The sequence below is a fragment of the Perca flavescens genome, chromosome 13 (genome assembly GCF_004354835.1).
Source record: "Perca flavescens isolate YP-PL-M2 chromosome 13, PFLA_1.0, whole genome shotgun sequence".
In the NCBI taxonomy this organism is placed as follows: domain Eukaryota; kingdom Metazoa; phylum Chordata; class Actinopteri; order Perciformes; family Percidae; genus Perca; species Perca flavescens.
This window is the reverse complement of record NC_041343.1, coordinates 14202167-14223212: the sequence shown is the minus strand read 5'-3', so window position 1 is coordinate 14223212 and position 21046 is coordinate 14202167. Positions and strand designations below refer to the sequence as shown.

At 42.4% G+C, this 21046-nt stretch overlaps 1 protein-coding gene across 1 annotated transcript; it reads right to left on the bottom strand.

Moving 5' to 3' along the window:
* Positions 1–689: 689 nt before the first annotated feature.
* On the bottom strand, positions 690–15917 carry sipa1 (signal-induced proliferation-associated 1; the record flags this gene model as incomplete). Its single annotated transcript, XM_028595914.1, has 15 exons — positions 690–1287; positions 2717–2795; positions 3801–3873; positions 5435–5533; positions 6678–6801; positions 6905–7031; positions 8113–8544; positions 9218–9492; positions 9815–10421; positions 10895–11052; positions 12272–12375; positions 12752–12926; positions 14374–14562; positions 14659–14783; positions 15095–15917. Coding segments are annotated over 15 exons (3534 nt in total), but the record flags the coding sequence as incomplete, so codon positions are not given.
* Positions 15918–21046: the final 5129 nt, after the last annotated feature.

Below are 21046 nucleotides of genomic sequence, written 5' to 3'. Positions count from 1 at the left end.
CCCTTTAATACTGTTTTCATACTTCCAGGAGGAACAAGCATGCTCAGTCCTTTTTTTTTTTGACATTTCCAGTTTAGGTCTTTTTTATGTATGGATTTTTTAAATTGTCTCTCTAAAAACTTCAGTTTCTTAAATATAGTACTACTGAGAGTAATGAGGGCAGATAATGATTTCCTTATGTAACAGGCCTTGCTCTGAGGCAAGTCATTCAGCATCATTACATCTACTGAAGTAGAAGGTTGCCTACAGGCTTGTCATTGTCATGTTCCCCTTTTTTTCTTGTTGTTTTGTTTCAAGGCCTTCCACACTACCAGCGCCGGGGCAGAACCACACTCAGACATTGCAACTACACGCCTGGCAGAGAGGATAGCAATACTATGTGTTCACACACACACATATATATATATATATATATATATATATATATATATATATATATATATATATATATATATATATACACACACACACACACACACACACATATATATATATACACACACACACACACATATATATATATATATATATATATATATATATATATATATATATATATATATATATATATATATATATATATATATATATATATATATATATGTATATATATACATATATATACACATACACCACACACACTTTTGGTCATTTCAGATAAGACACCACCAAACATGCTATACAGTGTCTCTCAGTCTTAATTGCCACTTTTTATGCATGTGCTATTCAGCTCAGCTTGTCAAGTATTTGAAGCAAAGTAAAGTAAGATGCACGCACGCACACATGCGGCACACATCCCCGCACATACTGTATCATACACACCGAGAGAAGCACTCTGGCATAGAACACAAATGCAGCAGCCTGAAAGCTGCATACTGGTCAGTCTATGAAGGTCATGGGATGTTGGAAATGTCATTTCTTTCTTTTGTATGGGTTATTTGCATACTGCCTCACCAACAGGCCGGTCCAGGATTCAGGATGGAGACTGTGGTGATACACAGATTGAAGGGGATGCGTGTGTGTGTGTGTCTGCCTTTGCAAATATGTAGCCTACAGGCAAAATAAGTGTACTGCGCGTATAAGCACGTTGTATGATTAGCATCTTTCTGCCGATGTGTGTGTTTTGCCCGTGCAGTAGTGAAGCTAACAGGGCTTGTTGACGTTGCACAGCAGCTCTGTGACTTTGATGAGGCGAGCCACTGTGCTCTGCGACTCCTCCTGCAGCCGCTGGTTGTTCTGCCTGAGGCTCTGCACCTCGGCCTGCAGCACCGCCTTGTCCTCCTTCTCCTGAAAGACATCGGCACACAACAAAACAAAAGCCGTCGCTCAGATCGCTGTGGCAGGAACGGGAGGGGAGCGACAGGTACAGCGGTGGCTTTAAGGAAACTAGTGGGCACACATAAACACAGAGCTTGAAATAAAAACAACACAAACAGTGTCGAGAAGCACATCACGCTGCAGTGAGAAAAAAAAACGTACAATCCAAAACAGTGCTGAACCAATCAGTCATTGAACTGATGATTTCTTTGACAGAAAATAGTTCAGACTCTTAATGACAGTAGTCTCAGTGCTTTGTGGTCTTAGGCTGCTGGTCAGACTGAGTAAGCAACTAATCACCTTTAATCGGTATAGGGCTGCTATTAATTTCATTATTGAATAATCTGACGATCATCTTTCCATGATTGTTTGAACTATAAAATGTAATTAAAAAAATGGAAAATAGTGAAAAAATGGCCATCACAATTGCCCAGAGCCCAAAGTGACAGCTTTAAATTGCTGGTTCTGTCCAACCAAGAGTCCAAAACCCATTCACCGTTTATATAAAACAGAGAAAAGCAGCAAATCATTACAGCTGGAAACAGAGAATATTTAATGTTTGCTTCATAAATGACATACGATTAATTTATTATATTAATAAGGTTAATGTTCTGTTGATCAACTAATCAATTATTGTTTCTGCACTATTTTATCATTATTCTTGAGAGTTCATAGACTAAAGGATTGGTTGATTAGAAAAATAATCATTAGATCAATAAAGGAAATAGCAGTTAAAAATAAATAGAAAACATTCCATATAATTGGGAGGAATAATATGTTTATATAATATGTGTACACACAGAGACACATACACAACTGACCAAAGATTCTCCACACAAGGTCCACTACTCCTGACAATCTCACTCCATCCACTGAGGAAGGCAATGAGATGTGGTTGAAAGCTCCGGAAACACAAGTGGACTTTGTGCTGAGAATAGTTTTTTGTTTTCTGTTTCCGAGGTCGAGAATAAAAATAAGGAGTTCATCACATACAGTATTCTTTGACATCTACATACATACATTAGTAGAAATGTACTACAAAATATTGATAACAGCATTAAAGGAGTTGTTGTACATACATTTTTTTTTAACTATATGGGAATATTTAAAAACATCTGAAATGTTACTGTACAAATTTACAACAACATCATGAATAAATAAATGCTTTTTGAGTGTTTTTGTATTGAATGCATCTACAGTGAGCCCGCTGTGACTTGAAATGGCTGAATGGAGTGGAGGATTTGTACAAGAAAACAAAAGCCTGCATCAGAACTACAAATTATCTCGCTCCAGCGACGGAAGCTAAACAATTCAAATACTTTTTCCTACCTGCTCACTCTCCCGTGGAGCTCACTGAAAATAGTATTACAGAGAAAAACAGTCACAGAAGTCAAAGCACCTTTTGCAGGTCATCCTGCAGCCTCTTCAGCATGGACTCCAGCTGCGACACCTTCTCTTCTAGGTGGCCTGGAGAGTCACTGCAACAAAGAGAGGCAGTGACACTTCATCAAAAGCAATTACAGAATCTCACGGTTTGTAATGCATTAATGGTTTAGGAACAACTCAACAAGATGAATGTCTTCACTGCTGCATATTATAGAAAGGTTTTTTTCTTTTATAAAAAAAAAAAAGTTCTCTTCTCCTGTTATAACACTTCATCTCATACAGAGTGAACTTTTCAATTTGATTGATTGGTCGTGGAGCCGTCCGTCACTGTAGCAGCCTCAGAGCTCAAGACATTGTCCCTGCTGCCTTAAATGAAACCTGTAGTACTCAAAGATCAATTTAAAGTAATTGCTAAGGCTGACTAGCAGACTTATTTTCAGTGAGTCATCACTGATCATCCCATGATGCATTTTGTTTGGAGTGCAGTTATACATAACACGGCTCCTGGTGGTGTAAACAGCGTGATAACGCTTTTAAAGGAAAGAACATGGCATTGTCAACAGATGTTTTGGGCCTAGTGGTGTATTTTTTTACCTTTAATGATTAATTACATGGCTGTATATTTTATCCTTTTGGTTGGTTTAAAGCTGATATGTGCTATATGTGTGATATGTAAAAGTGTCACGTTGGTGTTTGGTTATTTTTTTATTTACTCATTTTCTGATTTGCTTTTGGCCTACAGTTCTGCGGATTTTGTATGTTTAGACACTGTATGGCGAAGAAAAATAAGGCGACCAAGGAGCTATAAAAAGTGTAAAACTAAAATAATATGGATCAGAAAGATGACAATGACAGTGTATGCATGTGTCTGCATGCGCATACTGCAAGTGCATCACTGAGTGAGCAAGAGGGCTCTCTTTATGGGGGAGAGAGACCATCACATTGTGGCCAATAAAGTCTAAATAATTGAGAGAATGAAGAAGTAAAGCTGAGAAAAGGGATGTGTGCAATGATTCAGAGAAAACAAAAACCAAGAGACTAACTACAGAGATATTGAACTGTCTGCTTCACCCTGTGTGTACTGTATAGCAACCCACTTTTCCTTTGAGTCTTTCAGCTTGCCGTCTGTCTGGTCAGCTCCTGCTTGCGAGGGGTCTCCGGCTTTACGGTCTGTGGTAAAGAACATTATCCACATTATTATCATTTAAAATAGCCATAAATAGAAAATATGAGGGAGACAACTATGGCAGACTTTCTCTTAGTATAGAACAAGCTGTCATTCATACACTACCTAAAGCAACTATATAGAGTGCAGATCCACTAGTTTTTTTCTCATATGGCCAAAAGTATGTGGACTAGCCCTAACCCTATTACACCCATGTGATTGCTAAACCTCTCACTCCAAAACTAATAAGCTGGGAAGGCTTTCCACAAGATGTTGGAACCAGGCTGCAGAAATTTACTTTGCTTTCGGGGTTCCAGTTGATCCCAAAAGTGTTGGGTGGGGTTGAGGTCAGGTCTCTGTGCTAGCCAGTCAACTTCTTCCACACCAAACTCAGAAAACACATTTCTGTATGGACCTAACTTAGTGCACAGGCACATTGTCAGTTTGAAACAGGTAAGGCCCTTCTCACTCTGTTGCCACAGAGCTGGAAGCACACCTTTGTTTAAATTATCAGTGTATGCCGATCATTAAGCTTTCACTTATTTGGAATGAAGGGGCCCAAACCATAAAAAACTACAGTGGACCTGAGAGTTCAACACCCTGCAAATGAACAAAACATCTTCACCAGTTTGACAACATATGTACATCATTGGTGTTTGGTGTTTTTTGCCCCCAATGTTGAGTTGGTGAAGATGTTTTCTTCATTTGCTTGTGCTGTGTCATTTGACATTTTAGGGCTGGGCATCGGTACTTGATACCTTTAAGGTATCAACCAAAATAACCCAGTATGGAGTAGTATCATAACTTCTCCAGTGAAACCATACCTGCATGCAATGCTTTTTGTACACAGATCTAGGCACCGCAGCAGCTACAACCCATATAAACCCTGTGGCGTGGTGTTTTTCTTTTTTTTTTTTAAGATTATTTTTTGGGCATTTCCACCTGGAATCGATAGGAAAGTTGTGAAAGAGGGAGAGAGAGGGGGAAGACATGCAGGAAACCGTCCCAGGTCGGACTCCAACCCTGGACCTTGTGCGTCGATGTATGAACGTCTGCATATGTGCGCCCGCTCAACCAACTGAGATATATTGGCCACGTGGTGTGGTGTATTTAACGGAGTTGGCAGTTCAGTGTGCAGAGATGCTTCCATTCACATGATGGTTATCAAATGAAGTACAGAAAAAAGGTATCAAATGAAATACTCAATTGGTATTGGTATCGCTTTAAGGGTACTATTGTAAATTTTTAAAAGATACCCAGCCCTTGTCTATATGCATGTGCTTTCTTAATTTGCAGTGCGTTGAGCTCTCAGGGCCAACATACAAAAAAACAATAGTATACAGCCAGGGGTGTCAACATACTTTTGGTCATACAGTATATTGTAAATGCAATTAATTATTGGCCAGTCCATCAAAGGGCAAACATTACAGTCACTTTTATACAAAAAAACACAAGTTTATCTTACGTGAATCTTAAAAATTGTGGTATTAGACATGTGCTAAACACTAACAGCTTATTGTATTATTTTACAGTAAGTGAGGTGTGCATATATAAATAGTTCCTCACCCTCTCGTGACAAAGCCTCCAAGATGCTGCGGCAGGCTGTGGCCAGGTCAGCGATGGACTGCCACTCCTCCTCAGTTGAATCTGTCGTCTCTGAGAGAACTGAGACAAAAAAGTTGAGATTGATCACGCTTTCTTATGGGACAATACCGCAGAACAGTGGGACTGCAGCCTTTTGAGCAGCCGTTCTACAGTAACAAAAAGCCACCACTGGGGGATGCTGCTGTGTTAATGCTGGTCAGATTCAGGGGCAGAATATCAGGGACAAGGAGGAAATGTTATGATTTATGAAGGATTTCTTTCAGTCAAGATGGAATTTGAGGCAGCATACTAAAATACAATAGATAAAAGTAAAACGGCGACCTAAATATAATATCAAATAATATTTAGAATAAAATAACCAAATTAATAAAAACTTTAAACACATACATTTAAAAATGTACAATTGTTCCTTTTTAAGGAGGCCTTGAATTTAATCAATTAGTTTAAAAGTTGGGATGCACTTTTTGTGAAAGAACGTGATGTAAACAATCAAGGGCTTCAGAGGCTGACCCCCCCCCCACACACACACACACACACACACACACACACACACACACACACACAGACACACAAAAATCGGAAGAATCAGATGAGAGGATGAGCAAGTATGCTCTTATGGCGATTAAATGATGAGTCTCATAGTCTAAGCGGAGGCAGAGCAGATGGTGTGAGAGGGGCTCCTTGATTTGGGGCTGCCTAAAACTCCACCCCTCCCACCTCCCATCTGTCCCCCTTTTATCCCAGCCCTGGCAGGGGGTGGCAGCAGAGCCGGGGTGATATTAGATTAGCGGGATAGGGGGCACTGTGGATGAAAGCGGAGGGACAAAGGGAATACAGTGGGGAGGAGAGGGAGGATAATGAAGAGAGTGGTTTAAGGCAGAAAAAATAAGGAAAAAAGGACTTTGAGGCTCAAATCAGGCAGAGATTATTTTCAAACATGTGTAAATGTTCCATTTTGGCATCATTTGAGCAGTCGTGTCAGCTCGTGTCTGAGAATTGAGCTTTGTTTGATCAGCGTCATCATCCTATCTCTTTGTGGTCTTTGTCTCCCAAATCATTTACACACATTTATTTTTTTTATTTAATATGTCGCCTTTGCTTTTGCCAAAGGGATTATAAATATATTATAAATATTAAAATTATATATATTTATTTGTAAAGGAAATCTTTTTAAAAAAATCAGCAGGAATAGGCAAGTACTTACTCTTGGTGATGGAGTTATGAAGACTTAGGGCTCGTGAATTTCTTTCAGCTCGGTCTAAACATGACAACCGGGAAGACGAGTCACTCACCGAAGCTTTGTCATCACCAAACTCAGCGCCCATGAACTGAAGACAAGAGATAGAGAAAGAGGGGAAGCGACACTGTCAGAGAGGGGATGGAGTGGTAGAAGAGAAACCACTCAGACGTCCTCTCGTCTCAGTCTGTCACCTGTTCGTCCTCTAGGGGAACCTTGGGTTTGACGGCCAGGATCAGATCAGGTGTGGCGTCTCTCAGCTCGCCGACGTTCTCATAGATGTGGCGTTCCCCCTTCAGCCCCACGTTGTCGTACACGTGTCTGTCCACCGTGCAGGGAGGGAGAGATGTGGAGGTGGGCGGGGAGGGAGAGAGGGGTTGCGGGGTGGGGGGGGACAAAGCAAATTTGCTGTTGATGCTTTGTGACATTTTTTTTTTTTTTTTTAATCCAATCCAGAGGTCAAAACAGAAACTGGAGCGTTTAGACAAGTAATCTCCAGGATGGCTTAGATGTAGGCCTGATTCATGTTTGCTATCCTGCTCTCACAAAATCATCTATCAAAAATATCATATCTGATGTGGTTTCCCTCAGATTATTCAGTTCTGCTTTGTGTGACAATAAAAAAACAGTCTAATACATTTTGGGAGCAGCACAGTTTAATATTAACATGTATAGTTTCTTCATGCACAATTTCCTCTTGAAGCTGCTGTGGCTTTTTGGAGTTTTCACAGTAAAATCCTCCGATGTGCTCAAATGTATTTGTCAGGCAGATACATATGTTCTGCTGCTTTTACATAGGTGGTTTTCTCTGTACTTGGAGCTTAATACTTCGTAAACTCTGTTGTGACTGTCAGAGAACAACATTGATAGTCAAGAGGATGAGGAAATAGTGCACAGTGAAGACCATAATATCTGTGATTGTTTAAAGGAAACAAATTTGCTTTCTTTGTTTAATTTACTTGACTTGCTGTCAACTTTAATGGTCTGGAAATGTTTAATTTTTTACTGTGCAGCCATCCAAATAGTTACACATCTTGAAAAAGGAACATTTAAGTGATTTTTTTTATGCGAAACATAATTTTAAAACGTTTGCATTAAGTTAATAGAGTTCAGTAAAGCAGAGTGACACATTGCTTGGTGTCCTCACTCGGTGACGCACTGACTCTGAGATTAAATTGTGATGAGTCAGCTTCAGTTTGAGGATATTTTCAGCCATGTTGGATGATTTAACAGTCCTTTTACCTGATGGTCTCCTAGTTTGCAGATGTAACTAGAAAGATCTTGCAATGCAGCATTTCTTATTCACATTATCTCTCTCTCTCTCTATAATGCCACCATAACACTCATATGTCAGGCCATGACAGCTTTTATGAACAATAACATGAGCTTTAGTAACACTCACCCATCACATGTATCCCTGAAGAACAGCTGTTTCTCCAAAGAGCAGCTGCGTGTGAGCTGCGAGCCGCTGTCCTCCTGGCTCTGATTGGCTGGTTGGTCCTGCAGAGAAGTGGCCCGTAACAAAGGTAAGCTGGGTGGCGTGAGGAGCGAGCCATGGCTACTCTCAATTTGCCCTTCATCACACAACTGTCCTTCGCCCTCTTCGGCTTCCACCTGCACCTCCGTCATGTCCGCTTCATTGACCCCACTCGCCTTCAGCTCGTCTTCCTTCGCTTCTTCCTCCTTCCTCTCCTCCTCCTCCTCCTCCTCCTTCTTTTCCTCCTCATCCTCCTCTTCTTCCCTCTCGTCGAGTACCCAGGCCACTCCAGACTGAGCCTCACCGGGTTTACACTCCGCATCCTTGATGGCTTTCTGGTACAGCTCGGAGAAACTTCTGCAAAACATGAAACATACTAAGAACAAAGCCATCACGCCTCTCTTATCCGCCAGGCTTCTCATCCCACTGTTGAGTCATACATGAATCTAGAAGCCAAAAACAAAAGCCCCACTTTCTATCAAGAATTATGACATCTTTGTTCCATTTTGCTTTGCTGTCACAGTACAAGCATCTCAGGACTGAAATATACATAAACCACTGGGATTCTCTGAGGACACTCGAAGCAGAGATAAGAGCTGCAGACGTGTCCACTTTAATAATGGTTTTATTTCAATTCTGTCCACAGCTGTTTATGCCCCCTCTCTGACTTCAGCTGAGTTGAAAGAGTGCTGTTAGCAGTGGGACAGCCTGTGCCAGCGTGATTAAAGATCATTAGAGGGATTGATTGGTTGTTAACCGGCTGGTGTGACACTGACTGCAGGCCGTCATTAGCAGTAGAGTGAGCTGTGACCCCAGAGTGGCACCTCTCTTGTTTTCCTGAACTGACTTGCCCCACTAACCCCCTCCTCCTTATTTGCTATCAACCTCTCTCTCACCCCCTCACTGGATCCACTCTCCACTTTCTGGAGCACACTTTATACCCATGAGCCCTTTCTCCTTGTTAGGGTTCTCTCTCTCTCTCTCTCTCTCTCTCTCTCTCTCTCCTCCTCATATCTGCAGCCCCACCCACCTGCGAGGCTTGCCGTTCTCGTCCGGTGGAATGACAGTGATGTGGATCTTGTGCGCAGTACGGAGCAGCCTGGTCCTCTCCTCGGGGCTCAGGTGAACCAGCGAGTGTCCACACAGCCGCACCACGCGAGCCCACAGCTGCAGGCCTCCGCTCTCAGCGTAACAGAAGCGCTGCAGCTCTGTCACAAAGCCCTCCTCGTTCATCAGGAAGCCGGGCTGCCCGACTCCGTCACGCAGGGGGGTAACCTCGAGAGCCTCACAGCCCCGTGTCACCAGCTGCAGAGGAGCAGAAATAGATGAAATATATTATATTTATATAGAGCTATTCTACTTTATCGAACAAAGCGCTTTACAATTTGCCTCTCATTTACCCATTCACAAACACACTCATACACCGACATACACTGGCAACTTTGGCTTCAGTGTCTTGCTCAAGGACACTTGGGCATGCGGAAGGGGGAAGCCGAACCGCCAACCTTGTGGTTAAAGGGTGACCTGCTCTACCTCCTGAGCCACACAGCCACCCCTATAATAAACCATACACCACTAAACATAAACCAACCACTGCAAAATATTACATCTGGACACAATCACCCACCTCTAGCCTCTGCACCACCTCTCGTATATCCTCCGCCTGGCTCTCCATCACACTGATTGACACTGACTCTCCACGCTCATAGAAGATATCCAAGCAGGGCCCCCCCTCCTTAGCCTCTGTCACTGCCTTCCAGCCAATAACATCTCGACAGGAGCAGTTAAACACCACCTTTCGTGTCCACCTCTCAATGAGCACCACCGACTCAGCCGACACCCCGAGCAGACAAGGAAGCCTGTGCTCCCCCGCCTCCACTTCATCGCCGCTGTTGACCATCACAGCCCACACCAGTGCCCCGGCACTGTGCAGCTCTGCCCCTTTGGCACCCTTCAGCTTGTCTTTGCGCTTGCCTCCCAGGGAGAGCAGGGGGAACTTGGTGGAGGAGTCGATGGGCGTGGTGGTCACATAGTTTTCGGCTAGGTCCTTAAGGTATTCCTGCCGTGTGCGGGTGGCCATGGAGCGGAACTTTTCGGACTTCTCCGCAGCATTTTCAGCATTCACTACCTTCGCCAGGAGGAAGTCTCTGAAGGCAGACGAGCGAGGGAATCGGGCGCCCTTAGGGAACAGCGGGCCAAACAATGGCATGTCTTTAGAGCGTGTCACAGCCACCCTGAGAGGAAGAGAGAAAAACAGGAATGACACAGTGAGAGAGAGAGGGTGCAGCAGCAACATTCAATCTATGTCTTGTTTTTCAGTGCTTGACTGTTGTGTAGTGCTCTACAGAATTACAAACAGAATCTGCTGCAGTGGAGCACACATTTGTTTTTTCATATGAGCTGCACCACAACTACTATGATGTATGAGACACGTGTAAGAGTGCATGTAGTAACACCCGTCTTAACACGCATATCATGAATGACATGGGAAGTGAAATTGTGAACAATTTTTGTTTCTTTTCCTGAAAGCCCAGATCTTTTCATTACTTATCTCTACTGCTTACGACATATAGGGCCCACTGGCTGACTATGAATATATTGTCTCAAGAGATTTCAGTCTGTAAAAGGAAGGTGAGGTCTTTTTGGGAGGTGAAAAATTATGAGTATTTATTTTGAACAGAGAGTAAGAGATAGGATTAAGTCAGACCTGTAATAGGTGTGGTCAGAGCATTGCTCATGAACCTGAACGATGATGAAGACATGTTGGAAATGGGAGCGGATTGCCTTTGGAGTGAAGGGTAGGGCGCCTGGCTCCTGGAACACGATCGTCACGATGTCGTTACCGATGTGTCGCTTCCTCAGCAACTGAAGAGGAAAAACAGAGACACAGAGAGATTTAGGCCAGAGTATTTATAGTAAACTAAGGACGAGCCACATCTCAGTGGAAGAGTTTGCCTTGTTTTATGTCTCAAGAATCTACAAGAAAGGTTGTAAGAAGCATTTAAAGAGATTACTCTTAATAAATTAAAATAAGTTTTCTCTAATTTCTTGAAGAAGGGGCGTCAAATAAATTGAGATTATGATTATGCTTTACTTATCAACCTATTTACATGGTTCCATTTTTAATGGATGTAATTATATTGTTATAATGGTTATGTTGTAGCTATTATTTACTGTATGTAGTCTAAGAGTAAACATTTGTTGATTATATGTATTGTCTTTAAAAGCAGACCCCAGGGTGAGTAGTTGCCAAGGCAACCTTAATTTGCATCCAAAAAAACAAAATTAGAAAAATCAATGCTGCTAATTTAAATAAAGGCTAACTTGTGAAAAGAGCAGTCAAAAAGATAACTAAAATGAAATAAATAAATTATAAGCAGCTGTAAGTATTCTCTAAAATAAGCTTGCATGTCCATGACCATGCTGTTGCTATTGTTGTTACCAAAACTAAATACAGAATTTTACAACTTAAAGTTCACTGATTATGAATTAGGAAACTTCATAATCCCCCCCCCCCACACACACACACACACACACACACACACACACACACACTTCAGTAAGATATAAATACATACCAATCGGTTGTCGCCAAAAACCAGACAGTTTAAAGAGAAATCTCAGGGCTTTGTCATTACGATGTTTTGTTTTATTTAAACCTTTAATCTTAATGTTAGTTTGTCATGGCCAGTCTTTTTGTAAGTGACAACAAACAGGCTTAAACCGTAGACTGTACATAAAGAAGTGACAGTCATCTGAACAGGAAGCCTGTCTGAAAGGCGACAGTGGATACCTTCATGGTGGGAGTGAACACTGGGGGGCAGGATTTTTATGTCATGCTTGTTGCGGAGTACAGAGCCTTTTTCTAAAGCATTTCCCAAAAGCATGACAGTCTGAACAGAGATGGGTAATGATGGTTGTACCAAGACTGATGCAATTTCTTTTTACGCATAGAGGTGAAACATCTGGGGAAAAAAGTGTCATTCTGTGAATTCCAAAAGATGAACTTGGTATCGAAAAATCCTTTTGCAACACAAAAGACCAGGGAAGGAAATTGTATGTCATATCTCTGTTGAAATATTACCTGTTGTGTGTTGTTGGCTGTGTAGGGCAGCATAGTAGACACATGAAACATAATCTCATAGTCCTGGTAGCGCGTATAGAGGGAGTGTGTTCCAGTTGAGTCGGCTACACAAGCAAAAGACACACAGAAACACACACACACACACACACACACACACAAACACATCACACAAAGAGACAGACAGATAGGGATTTAGCAAAATCAGTCAACTTCCCTGAATGAAAGACTAAACCTAAACTGTCACAGTCAGGATGAAATCTGTCCCATTTGCTGTTCTCCGCCGCTCACTGAGGGGAAAACAGCTCTGAGATAATCAGCAGTGACTATGCTATTTTGCAGGCATCACTCAGATTACATGTGGCTAGATAGGAGTTATCTTTGGCTTTCAGTGGTGCACTGATGACCTTCGGATAATGGTCCTGCGACAAGGTGAGATACAGCCAATAGATACGGGTGTGGTGCAGTTTTTTTTCAGCTCACTCTTGTTGTCCAGCTGAGCTCGGTATTTCTCCCAGCCCTTCAGCCGCACGCGCCCCCCGAGCAGATCCAGGAACTCCTCAAAGGCCGGGCCGGAGCTCTCATTGTTGTACATGTCTTCCTCTGAGCTCTGCCCGGCCCGACAGTACATCACCCCAACCTTTCGCTGGAAATTCAGCTACATTAGAAGACAAAGAAGCACAGAGTTTATAATTAGCTTGCTGCCAAGACCTTTCATCTAATAGGGCATTCTGATCGTTTGACATCTTACTTCACAGATCAAAAAGCTTGTCTAAAAGATTTTTTGTTGTAAAATACACACCTGGGCAGCACACATTACACTATTCAACCTATCAATCCCCTTTAGTTTTTATGCCAGAGTTCAGGCTGCACAATGCTTAAAACAGGGAGTCTTTTTGTCAAAGTTGTTCATTCCCTTTCTGAAATAGTTCACCTTAAAGGTGAAGCTAGTGGCTATCTGGGTTTAAATGTTCAGCAGCTTCTGCAATAAAATGTACAGGGTTATAAAAATAATGTTTCTATTTATATGATAGGGCTTAATTGATTATGCAATCATCAATAATCTATGATAATTGTGGCTGCAGCTTCTTGAATTTGAAGATTTTCTTTTCCTCATTTCATTAGTTTCGTTTCACTTTTTCATTAATTCATGTTTGTCAAAGTAAGATACTTGAGGACATGACTTTGGGCTCTGAGAACTTGTGAATTTTTTTTTATTATGCTGAACATTTTGAATTACAAATTGAAATATTTATGTACAGATCAATCATTAATGAAAAATAAAATAAAATTGAACTTAAAATAATTTTCTGTGAATGTTTATTTTAGGAAATATGAGAAAAGAAAAACAAAAAACACACAACTGAAAATGGCACAGTAGACCACAATGCAGACATGTCATATAGACTGAAAAGATAAAGATAAAGTGACAGCATGTTGTTGCCTTTTTTATAGTGCACAACCCATACGTATCGTGTCACAAGGTGGTCTAAAAGAGGAGATTGCACTATTCTGTTGCAGATAAGTGCCTTTAGCCAGTCAGCCTGGTCAAACAATAGATGTTTATTGGATGATTATTCCATACGCGTCGGCACTAAACTTTCTTTTCACTGCTATCTACAGTGTATGTTATATATTTATATATGTCCCTACTGCTTTTAACAAATGTGTGTCCTTTTCCAATCTTCAAACTGTATGCCCTGTTTTTGCTTTGCTGTATTTTAGGAAGCCTTTTGTAACAACTTGGTCAGGGACTACAGATAGAAAATACAATGAAAATAGGATGAAAACATTTATACCATGTGTAGTTCTTAATTTGTACCGTCCCTTCTCAAATAAACTAAACAGCATGGTGAGTGATCAGTCATCATGGTGGCAGAGGTAGTTGAGATAAGAATGAACAGATATTAATTATAGATAACTGCACTTTCACACCTAAACCCACCTGATTGATCATTGTGGAGGTGTATACTTTTCAACAACAAATGTTTGCGAACTTTGAAAAAGAGATTGTTGCTGCTATTTGTCACTATCCGATATCCTGAAAAGCTTTCTGTCTGACACATGCAGCAGTCTTTGGTGTCAGCAGACGTAGTGTTACTCACCCCCTGTTCATCCAGCTTCAGCAGGGTGTCCCGGACCTTGGGGGAGTTTGAGGCCAAGCGAAGGCAGTGCAGGTTCAGTTCAGGCATGATGAACTCCAGCAACCTCTTGGGAGACAAACCTCGAGGGGTTGTGTGACGAGCAGCAGAAGGCACAGACTCTTCCAAGATGGAACCTCGCAGTGTCTTCATCTGAGGAGACGATTCACATTAATCACTTCCAGTCAAATCAATTTTACACACACTGAACTGGAGAAGAGCTTTGAGGAGCTAAAAGTGACGGTTAACCTCTGTGGTGCGAAAGATGATTCTGTAATTGTACTGAGCTCCGCTGGATCCTTCTTTCTCATCTCGACGGAAACTGATGGCCACTGGACCGAGGCGATCGTCCATGCCAAAGAAATTCTGGTGTTCTGTGATGACAATACACGTCAATGCAACTGCGAAAGTGTCTGGGTTAAAATAGGATGAATATGATGTTCGTACAGAAATGTGCGAAAATTCTTAGGGTGGAGAGTGGGGCTGACAAGCAAGACCCTTTGAATCCTTCCCTTAACTGCCATACCCTCCCCCCGGCCCCTAATATATCAAAACAATATATTTATGGTGAACAAGTACATAACCCTACCCCTTTTTCTTACCTCCCCCTCCTCCCTACTGATTTTTGCACAGTACCTAAATGATAAGGTGATCAACCGGAAAATGTCTGAACATGTACACATACCTTTCATGTAGAAATATTTGCGGTAGTAATGGGCTCCCAGATCTGCATGCTCTATAAAGTAGTTGCTCTTGCCCTGCTGTTGGACGTGACTCTCTCTGGGCTCTTCCAGGACCGACACTGCATCGTTGGGGGTTCGCAGGCTCGACCAGAGTCCTTGCCTCCCCTGGGATTGACCCAGACCCACCTGCTCTTCTCCCCCTGTCTCATTTCGGAAGTGGGGGCAGCTGAGCAGGAGCTCGTTATCGTTGCCATCCCCTTCGTCCAGCAGCAGCGACTGCTCAGGGTCATCTGCATTCAGTCCGTTGCCTCCCCCGCCCTGCGCAGGTGAGGACGGGGTGGCTTGAGAAAGGGGGCGCAGCTGGGAGGCGGCTGAAGCCCCTGAGGTGATATTCTTTTTCCGTCCAATGCTGTCTCTGTTTGTGGCCGCCTCGGTGAGGTCAAACAGGATGCTCTGAACATCGTAGTGGGCGAAGTTCCTCACCCAGGCTCCGCCCCCGATGTTGTCATACGGACCTGGTTGAGGGATCTGAGGGGGTTTGGTCTTCTTACTCAGACCTTCAGGCTTCGGCGGCTTGGCAGGTTTTGGGGAGTCCCCTGTGGAAACAGACAGACCCCGAAAGAATCCATCAGGTTCTGGAGGGTTGCCCTGCAGTCCCAAAAGCAGGAAAGGGTCTTTGAAGCGGAGGGCATTTGGACTCAGGGGCCCCTGGTCGTCGGTGTTCAGCTCCTGGGCTTGAGTCTGTCTCTCCAGTGAGGACAGGCTGCCGTATTCCCTACGTAGCAGCACACCCCCATCCCCCTGAGCCCCCGCACCCACCTTCTCACCAACCCCCCGAGCTGCTTTCCCCCCTGCCTTCCCGGAGGAGTCCAAGTCTCCTAAGGTTACATCGCTGTTACTTCTCTGCATGACGTGGCCCCGGCCCACCGACCTCAGCGTCAGTCCCACACGGCTCGGAGTGAGGCTGTCTCCATCAGCTCCATCAGCCTCCCTCCTTGGCGGCCACTCCACTACACCTGCTTCTCGATTGGGGTCAAAGTTGACGGTGGCAATAGTCGGCCGCATGTTCTGACGGCGAAACTTGCGGACAAAGAGGTCATCTGACTGCATGTTGCCTTAGAAGCCTACTCCAGTCCAACAATCTTTTCCCCACTTTTGTCCAGAGCTTTCTGCTCTTCCAGTTGAATTTCTGTCCTAGTCTCTATGGTGCTGGTGTAAAATGGGAGCACTGTGCACGAAGATGAAAAACCCCTCTGAGTGAAAGCAAGAAATATACTCCTCATTCACACCCCTTAAGATTGGTGAACTTTCTCAACCCTTGGGCTCTCATATATGTCTGTGTGAGGTGCCACACTTTGTTATCACAAGTCAACAAGTTCTTGAGTGTAAATGAAGAGGATTGAAGAGAATATGCAGCTGTGTCCCGTTGCAGGCGTCCGTCCAGGTGTGAAGATGTGTGTTTTGGTGGTGCTCCAGTTTTGGGGGGCTCCTTTCTGTGGAGTAAGGATGAGAGGATCATCACTGGAGCATGAGTCCTCTGTGTAGGAGAGGCTCTGTCTCTATTAACCCTTCTAACATGGCATCCATTCATCTGCACTCTTCAGTGCCTGCTGCTTCCCTTTTGGTCTGGTCCACTGGTCACCTGTAGAACAAAAGAGAAAGACATTTTCAACTTCATCTTTCCCATCATTCACCCACAGTGCTATCTTAATCAACAGCTTTATATTCACCCCATATCAGCTTGTCAGTGCTTACATTGAAACACTTTGTGGAGAAAAATGGTTTTGATAAATAAGTTTTGAATCCCAACAACAAAGCAGCGGGCAGATCTGACGTGTTTTATTGTTGAGTGATGCCTTGCACCTCTGTTTTCTTTCTTTATTATTCTTTCCTTTACACACTTTCCATTCCAAAGTTTCCCTAAATAGTTCCAAAGCAGACTTAATGCTCACCACATCCACCCTGCACACGCTCACAATAGAGAGGGGAGGGGGGAGGGTCTTCCTGGTTTACAGACACTCTGCCAACATACAAGAAAAAAGTGCAAACTGTCTCTCACCCTCACATACGTTCACACACAGTGTGTTTTTTCACACCTGCACCAGTATTTGAAAGAATATAGAAGAACAACACAAACATTGTTAATAGCTACCGATATAGTATTTTGGAACAGCTCTTATACTATTTTCTAAGTCAACACAGTTCTGAAGAGTCATTTAAAGGCAACCGTTTAGTGCTAAAGAGTATGAAGCAGTGTGCTTTTTTTAAGTCCCAAAACAATTCATTATTGTAAGTTTTGACTGAAACTTACCAACAAAGTGGGTTTTGTTTCAGGTACGGTTTCTGTCATCATTTGTCGCAGATGCCTTGTCTTTGACCAATCTGACGTCTATCAACTCAAGCCGAAACCATTTGTCGGTCTCAATAAGGTATGAGGCGGCTTCTTCCTGTCTAGCTTTTTCACATGAATCTCCTCTCCTCTCGTGCTTGCAGCCTAAAGAGCAGGTGCAGTGGTGCAGAGCTGCTACCAGAAAAGCTTGACACATACACACACACATGCACGCAATGTAAAAAGGCTACAGATTAAAGTGAGGAAGTCACAAGAAATTTTTGTTTCCCTTTCTTGCCTGCTCTTACACTCTTTCCATTTCCTCAAGCACACGTTTACATTTTGCTGCGAAAAGCCTGTAAACAAAATATGGAAGTTGAGTAACTGTTATCAGACGTTATCAGTAGTTCCAATGGCGTGTCAACATATGCTAATGTGTGTTGAGGTGAACTTGCACTTATATCATCTAGAATACATTCGGTGACACTGGAGGGGCTCACTGTGAGCAGGAAGAGTTGCCGACCGCAGGTTTAGCCAGTTTCTCTCGACGTTGTTTTGTTAATACTAAAGTGGATCATGTCTGCCATTCAAAAAGAGTAAAAAGGCTTGTATTAGGTTTTGAAACACGTTATTGTTTTGTATTGTCTGATGCTGCATTTGATCACTTTCAGCATTGTCTTCTGTGCCTGTTTTCTCATTATTGTGGTGTTGGACACATGACAAAGTCATCCAAGTTTGGAGCACAAAAGAAAGTCTGAATTGTTATTGTTGTCAGGGCTGCAAACGTTTCAATTTAGTTTGAAGTGAGAGTTGGTATCTGGGAAGTCGGTGCATTTTATGAGTAGGCCTTCTGTGACATTACCCACCGCAGCGGTCAAGGTCATCACTCCTAAGAATTTTGTTTAAACGTTCAGCAGCCTAATTCACAATTTAAAATCATTTATATATGAAAAGCGACATCAATAATCATGGTCAGTGATGAATAATCTCCACACATCATAGCTTTAATGATGCTGATTAATCACCCTGAGTTCACTGAAAAAGCTGAAACCGGCGCTAACTCACAGGATTCTGTTTCCTAGTTTTTGATGCTTTTCAATCATTTCTATTTGAGCCTATATAATTAATAAGTCAATAGTTAATTGTTGTGACAACCACCTGAAGGCATCTGTTCCATCTGCAGTCTAACTGGATTGATGATGTCACTGTCAAGCCACAATTAGCCACGGCAGATCCGCTGGTTGCATTGGTTGCTACCAGCATCAAGCTGTTGTAAAGTAGCCTCAGAACCCTCTCTGTTGAGGTGCACACCTAACAGGTCGTGTTGAATAATTATTCTGCACATCGACAGGCGTGTTGGAGACTAACACACTGAAAACAGTTCACACAGCTCCACGAAAAATTGTGAAATACTTAAAACTTCTCTCCCTCAGGGCACAAATGTGCCACAGGTGCGCCAAGGGAGCCTGGCCACAAGTTATCTATTTAAGAGGGGGTTTTTTAATTTGCAGTTTTACCTGAGTCAGCAGCAGCTGAGCTTGCTGCAGGTTTAAATATGCTCTATCAAATTGTTTATCCTGCTGTAATATTATTTCCACACAAGTTTCAGATTTGTCAGCAGTTTGTTCTAAACATGATTATGCATGTAGGTATCCAGGGAATCCCAATAGACTTGATCTGAAGCTGACTTGTTTTCTTTCAAATAACAAATGCCTGGGCTGTGTGACATTAATATTTCAAAGTCTCCATAGAATGGGCAAACGTGTTGGAAGGACACTGTTTTCTCTGTGATGATACCATGGCAACAATCACATTCAGGTTTTAACCACTTACATCAACAACAATATGCTTTTGAGTTTGGTGGTGTGGCTCTGTTCATGCAATGTTCTGAAACAAGGTGACACAGATGGTCTTACAGCCTATTATTTCCCCGGCAGAGCTTGAGACACACAGCATTTGATGGATTTGAGCACATTTGGGAAGAAACATAAAAAATCCACATAAATCTGAATGCTTATACAAGAAGGGGCCAGGAAGGTGGGGTTAAATTACTGGATACAGGCATGATGCACATTTATGTATGCAGGGCCATGGATTTTAATACTAATGAGTTCATATTCCCCCTCTGCAACCTACCTATCTATCTATCAAAAGAATGCATTGTTTTTATCACATTTGTATATGTTGATTTAATTGTTAAATTATATTTTCTGTAATTCTGAAGCCTTAAAGAATTATCTGCAATGCCAGGAATGTAACTCTGGTGGCGAAAGACTATAACCTGTTACTTTATTGACCTAAAATGGCCCAATTTATGAATACTGACTCAGAATCCGCCTTAAATTGTAAAGACAGAGGATATGACCTCATTTGTAGCTCTGGACCTGAGTGTATGCAGATAGAATGAGTGCCAAATGTTTTTATGAATGATTAGCGTTAAATAGGCTGTGGTCTTATGTGATTGAACAATATGTTCAGAAATGTATTAAATGGACAATAAAATGACTTCCTTGTGTTTCTGAACCAACATGAGGCTTGATTATGTTCACTTCAAAATGAAACAGAGATGCTGCAAAAGTGGAGTGATGAAAAATGCAAAACACTTCTTTATTTAACACCTCTGATTGCTCCAGGCTTCTTTCTCTTTGACAATTCAAGACATTTCTGGCCATGTGTGGTTTCCAATCTGACACACTGAGCACTGGGTCACATAGAGAAGACTCTGTGCACCGTCTGTATGGTGCCAAGGCTGCTTACATTAAAACCCTGCTCATGTTTCTTTCTGGGAACCCGCAAATGTTCTCAAACACCATTACCCATGTGGGCACAAGTGATGTTTGTCTACGCCTATCTGCAATTATAAGGTGCCCCATCATCAGAATGTTTCACAAGGCCTTGAAAAGGTGTGAGCAATCAATTTTGTCCACTGTCTCGAAGTGGGAGTGTAAATTATTGGCAGCAGGTTCTTTAAAAATAAAACACAGATTGCCTTCATGTTGTATCAACAACAAACTGAACTTCCAGGGTTGGCCAAAAACACTCCTGCTCTCCACCAACACATAGCACAGGTTGAACTTGGGACACTTATCACTCACCGCCCTTGTACAAATTACATACTACTGAGCTTCTTAAGACCCCCAGACCCATGAATCAGTCCTTGCTTCCATAGCAACGTGTCTAGATATTTGTGTCTAGATAACGTGATATTTGTGTCCGTGACGCTGGTCCTATTCCTTAGCAAACTCTAACAACAAGGCAACACGGACAAACAAGGCAGAAATATTTACTTTTTAAACACAAGATTATGGTGGTTGACTGAATAATCTTTAGTTTAACACCAAAGTTAGTAAGAGATGCATAGATGTTGTATCCATAGATCTTTATGGGTTTGATGGTTGCAGGAAGAAAGTTGTATGCAAATCCAGCTGGATGCTTAGCCTAAAAAACATGCACAAAATGAAAAACATGAGAAAGGTTGAAGGTGGCACATGCATCAGGAAAAAACACTAGCATGTTTTTTTAGCCATGCTAACATGCTATGCTAAACTACACTGTTGAAGATGGTGAACATTATGCTTTAGATGAGCCTGTTAGAAGTGACAATGTGAGCAAGTCAGCATTTAGT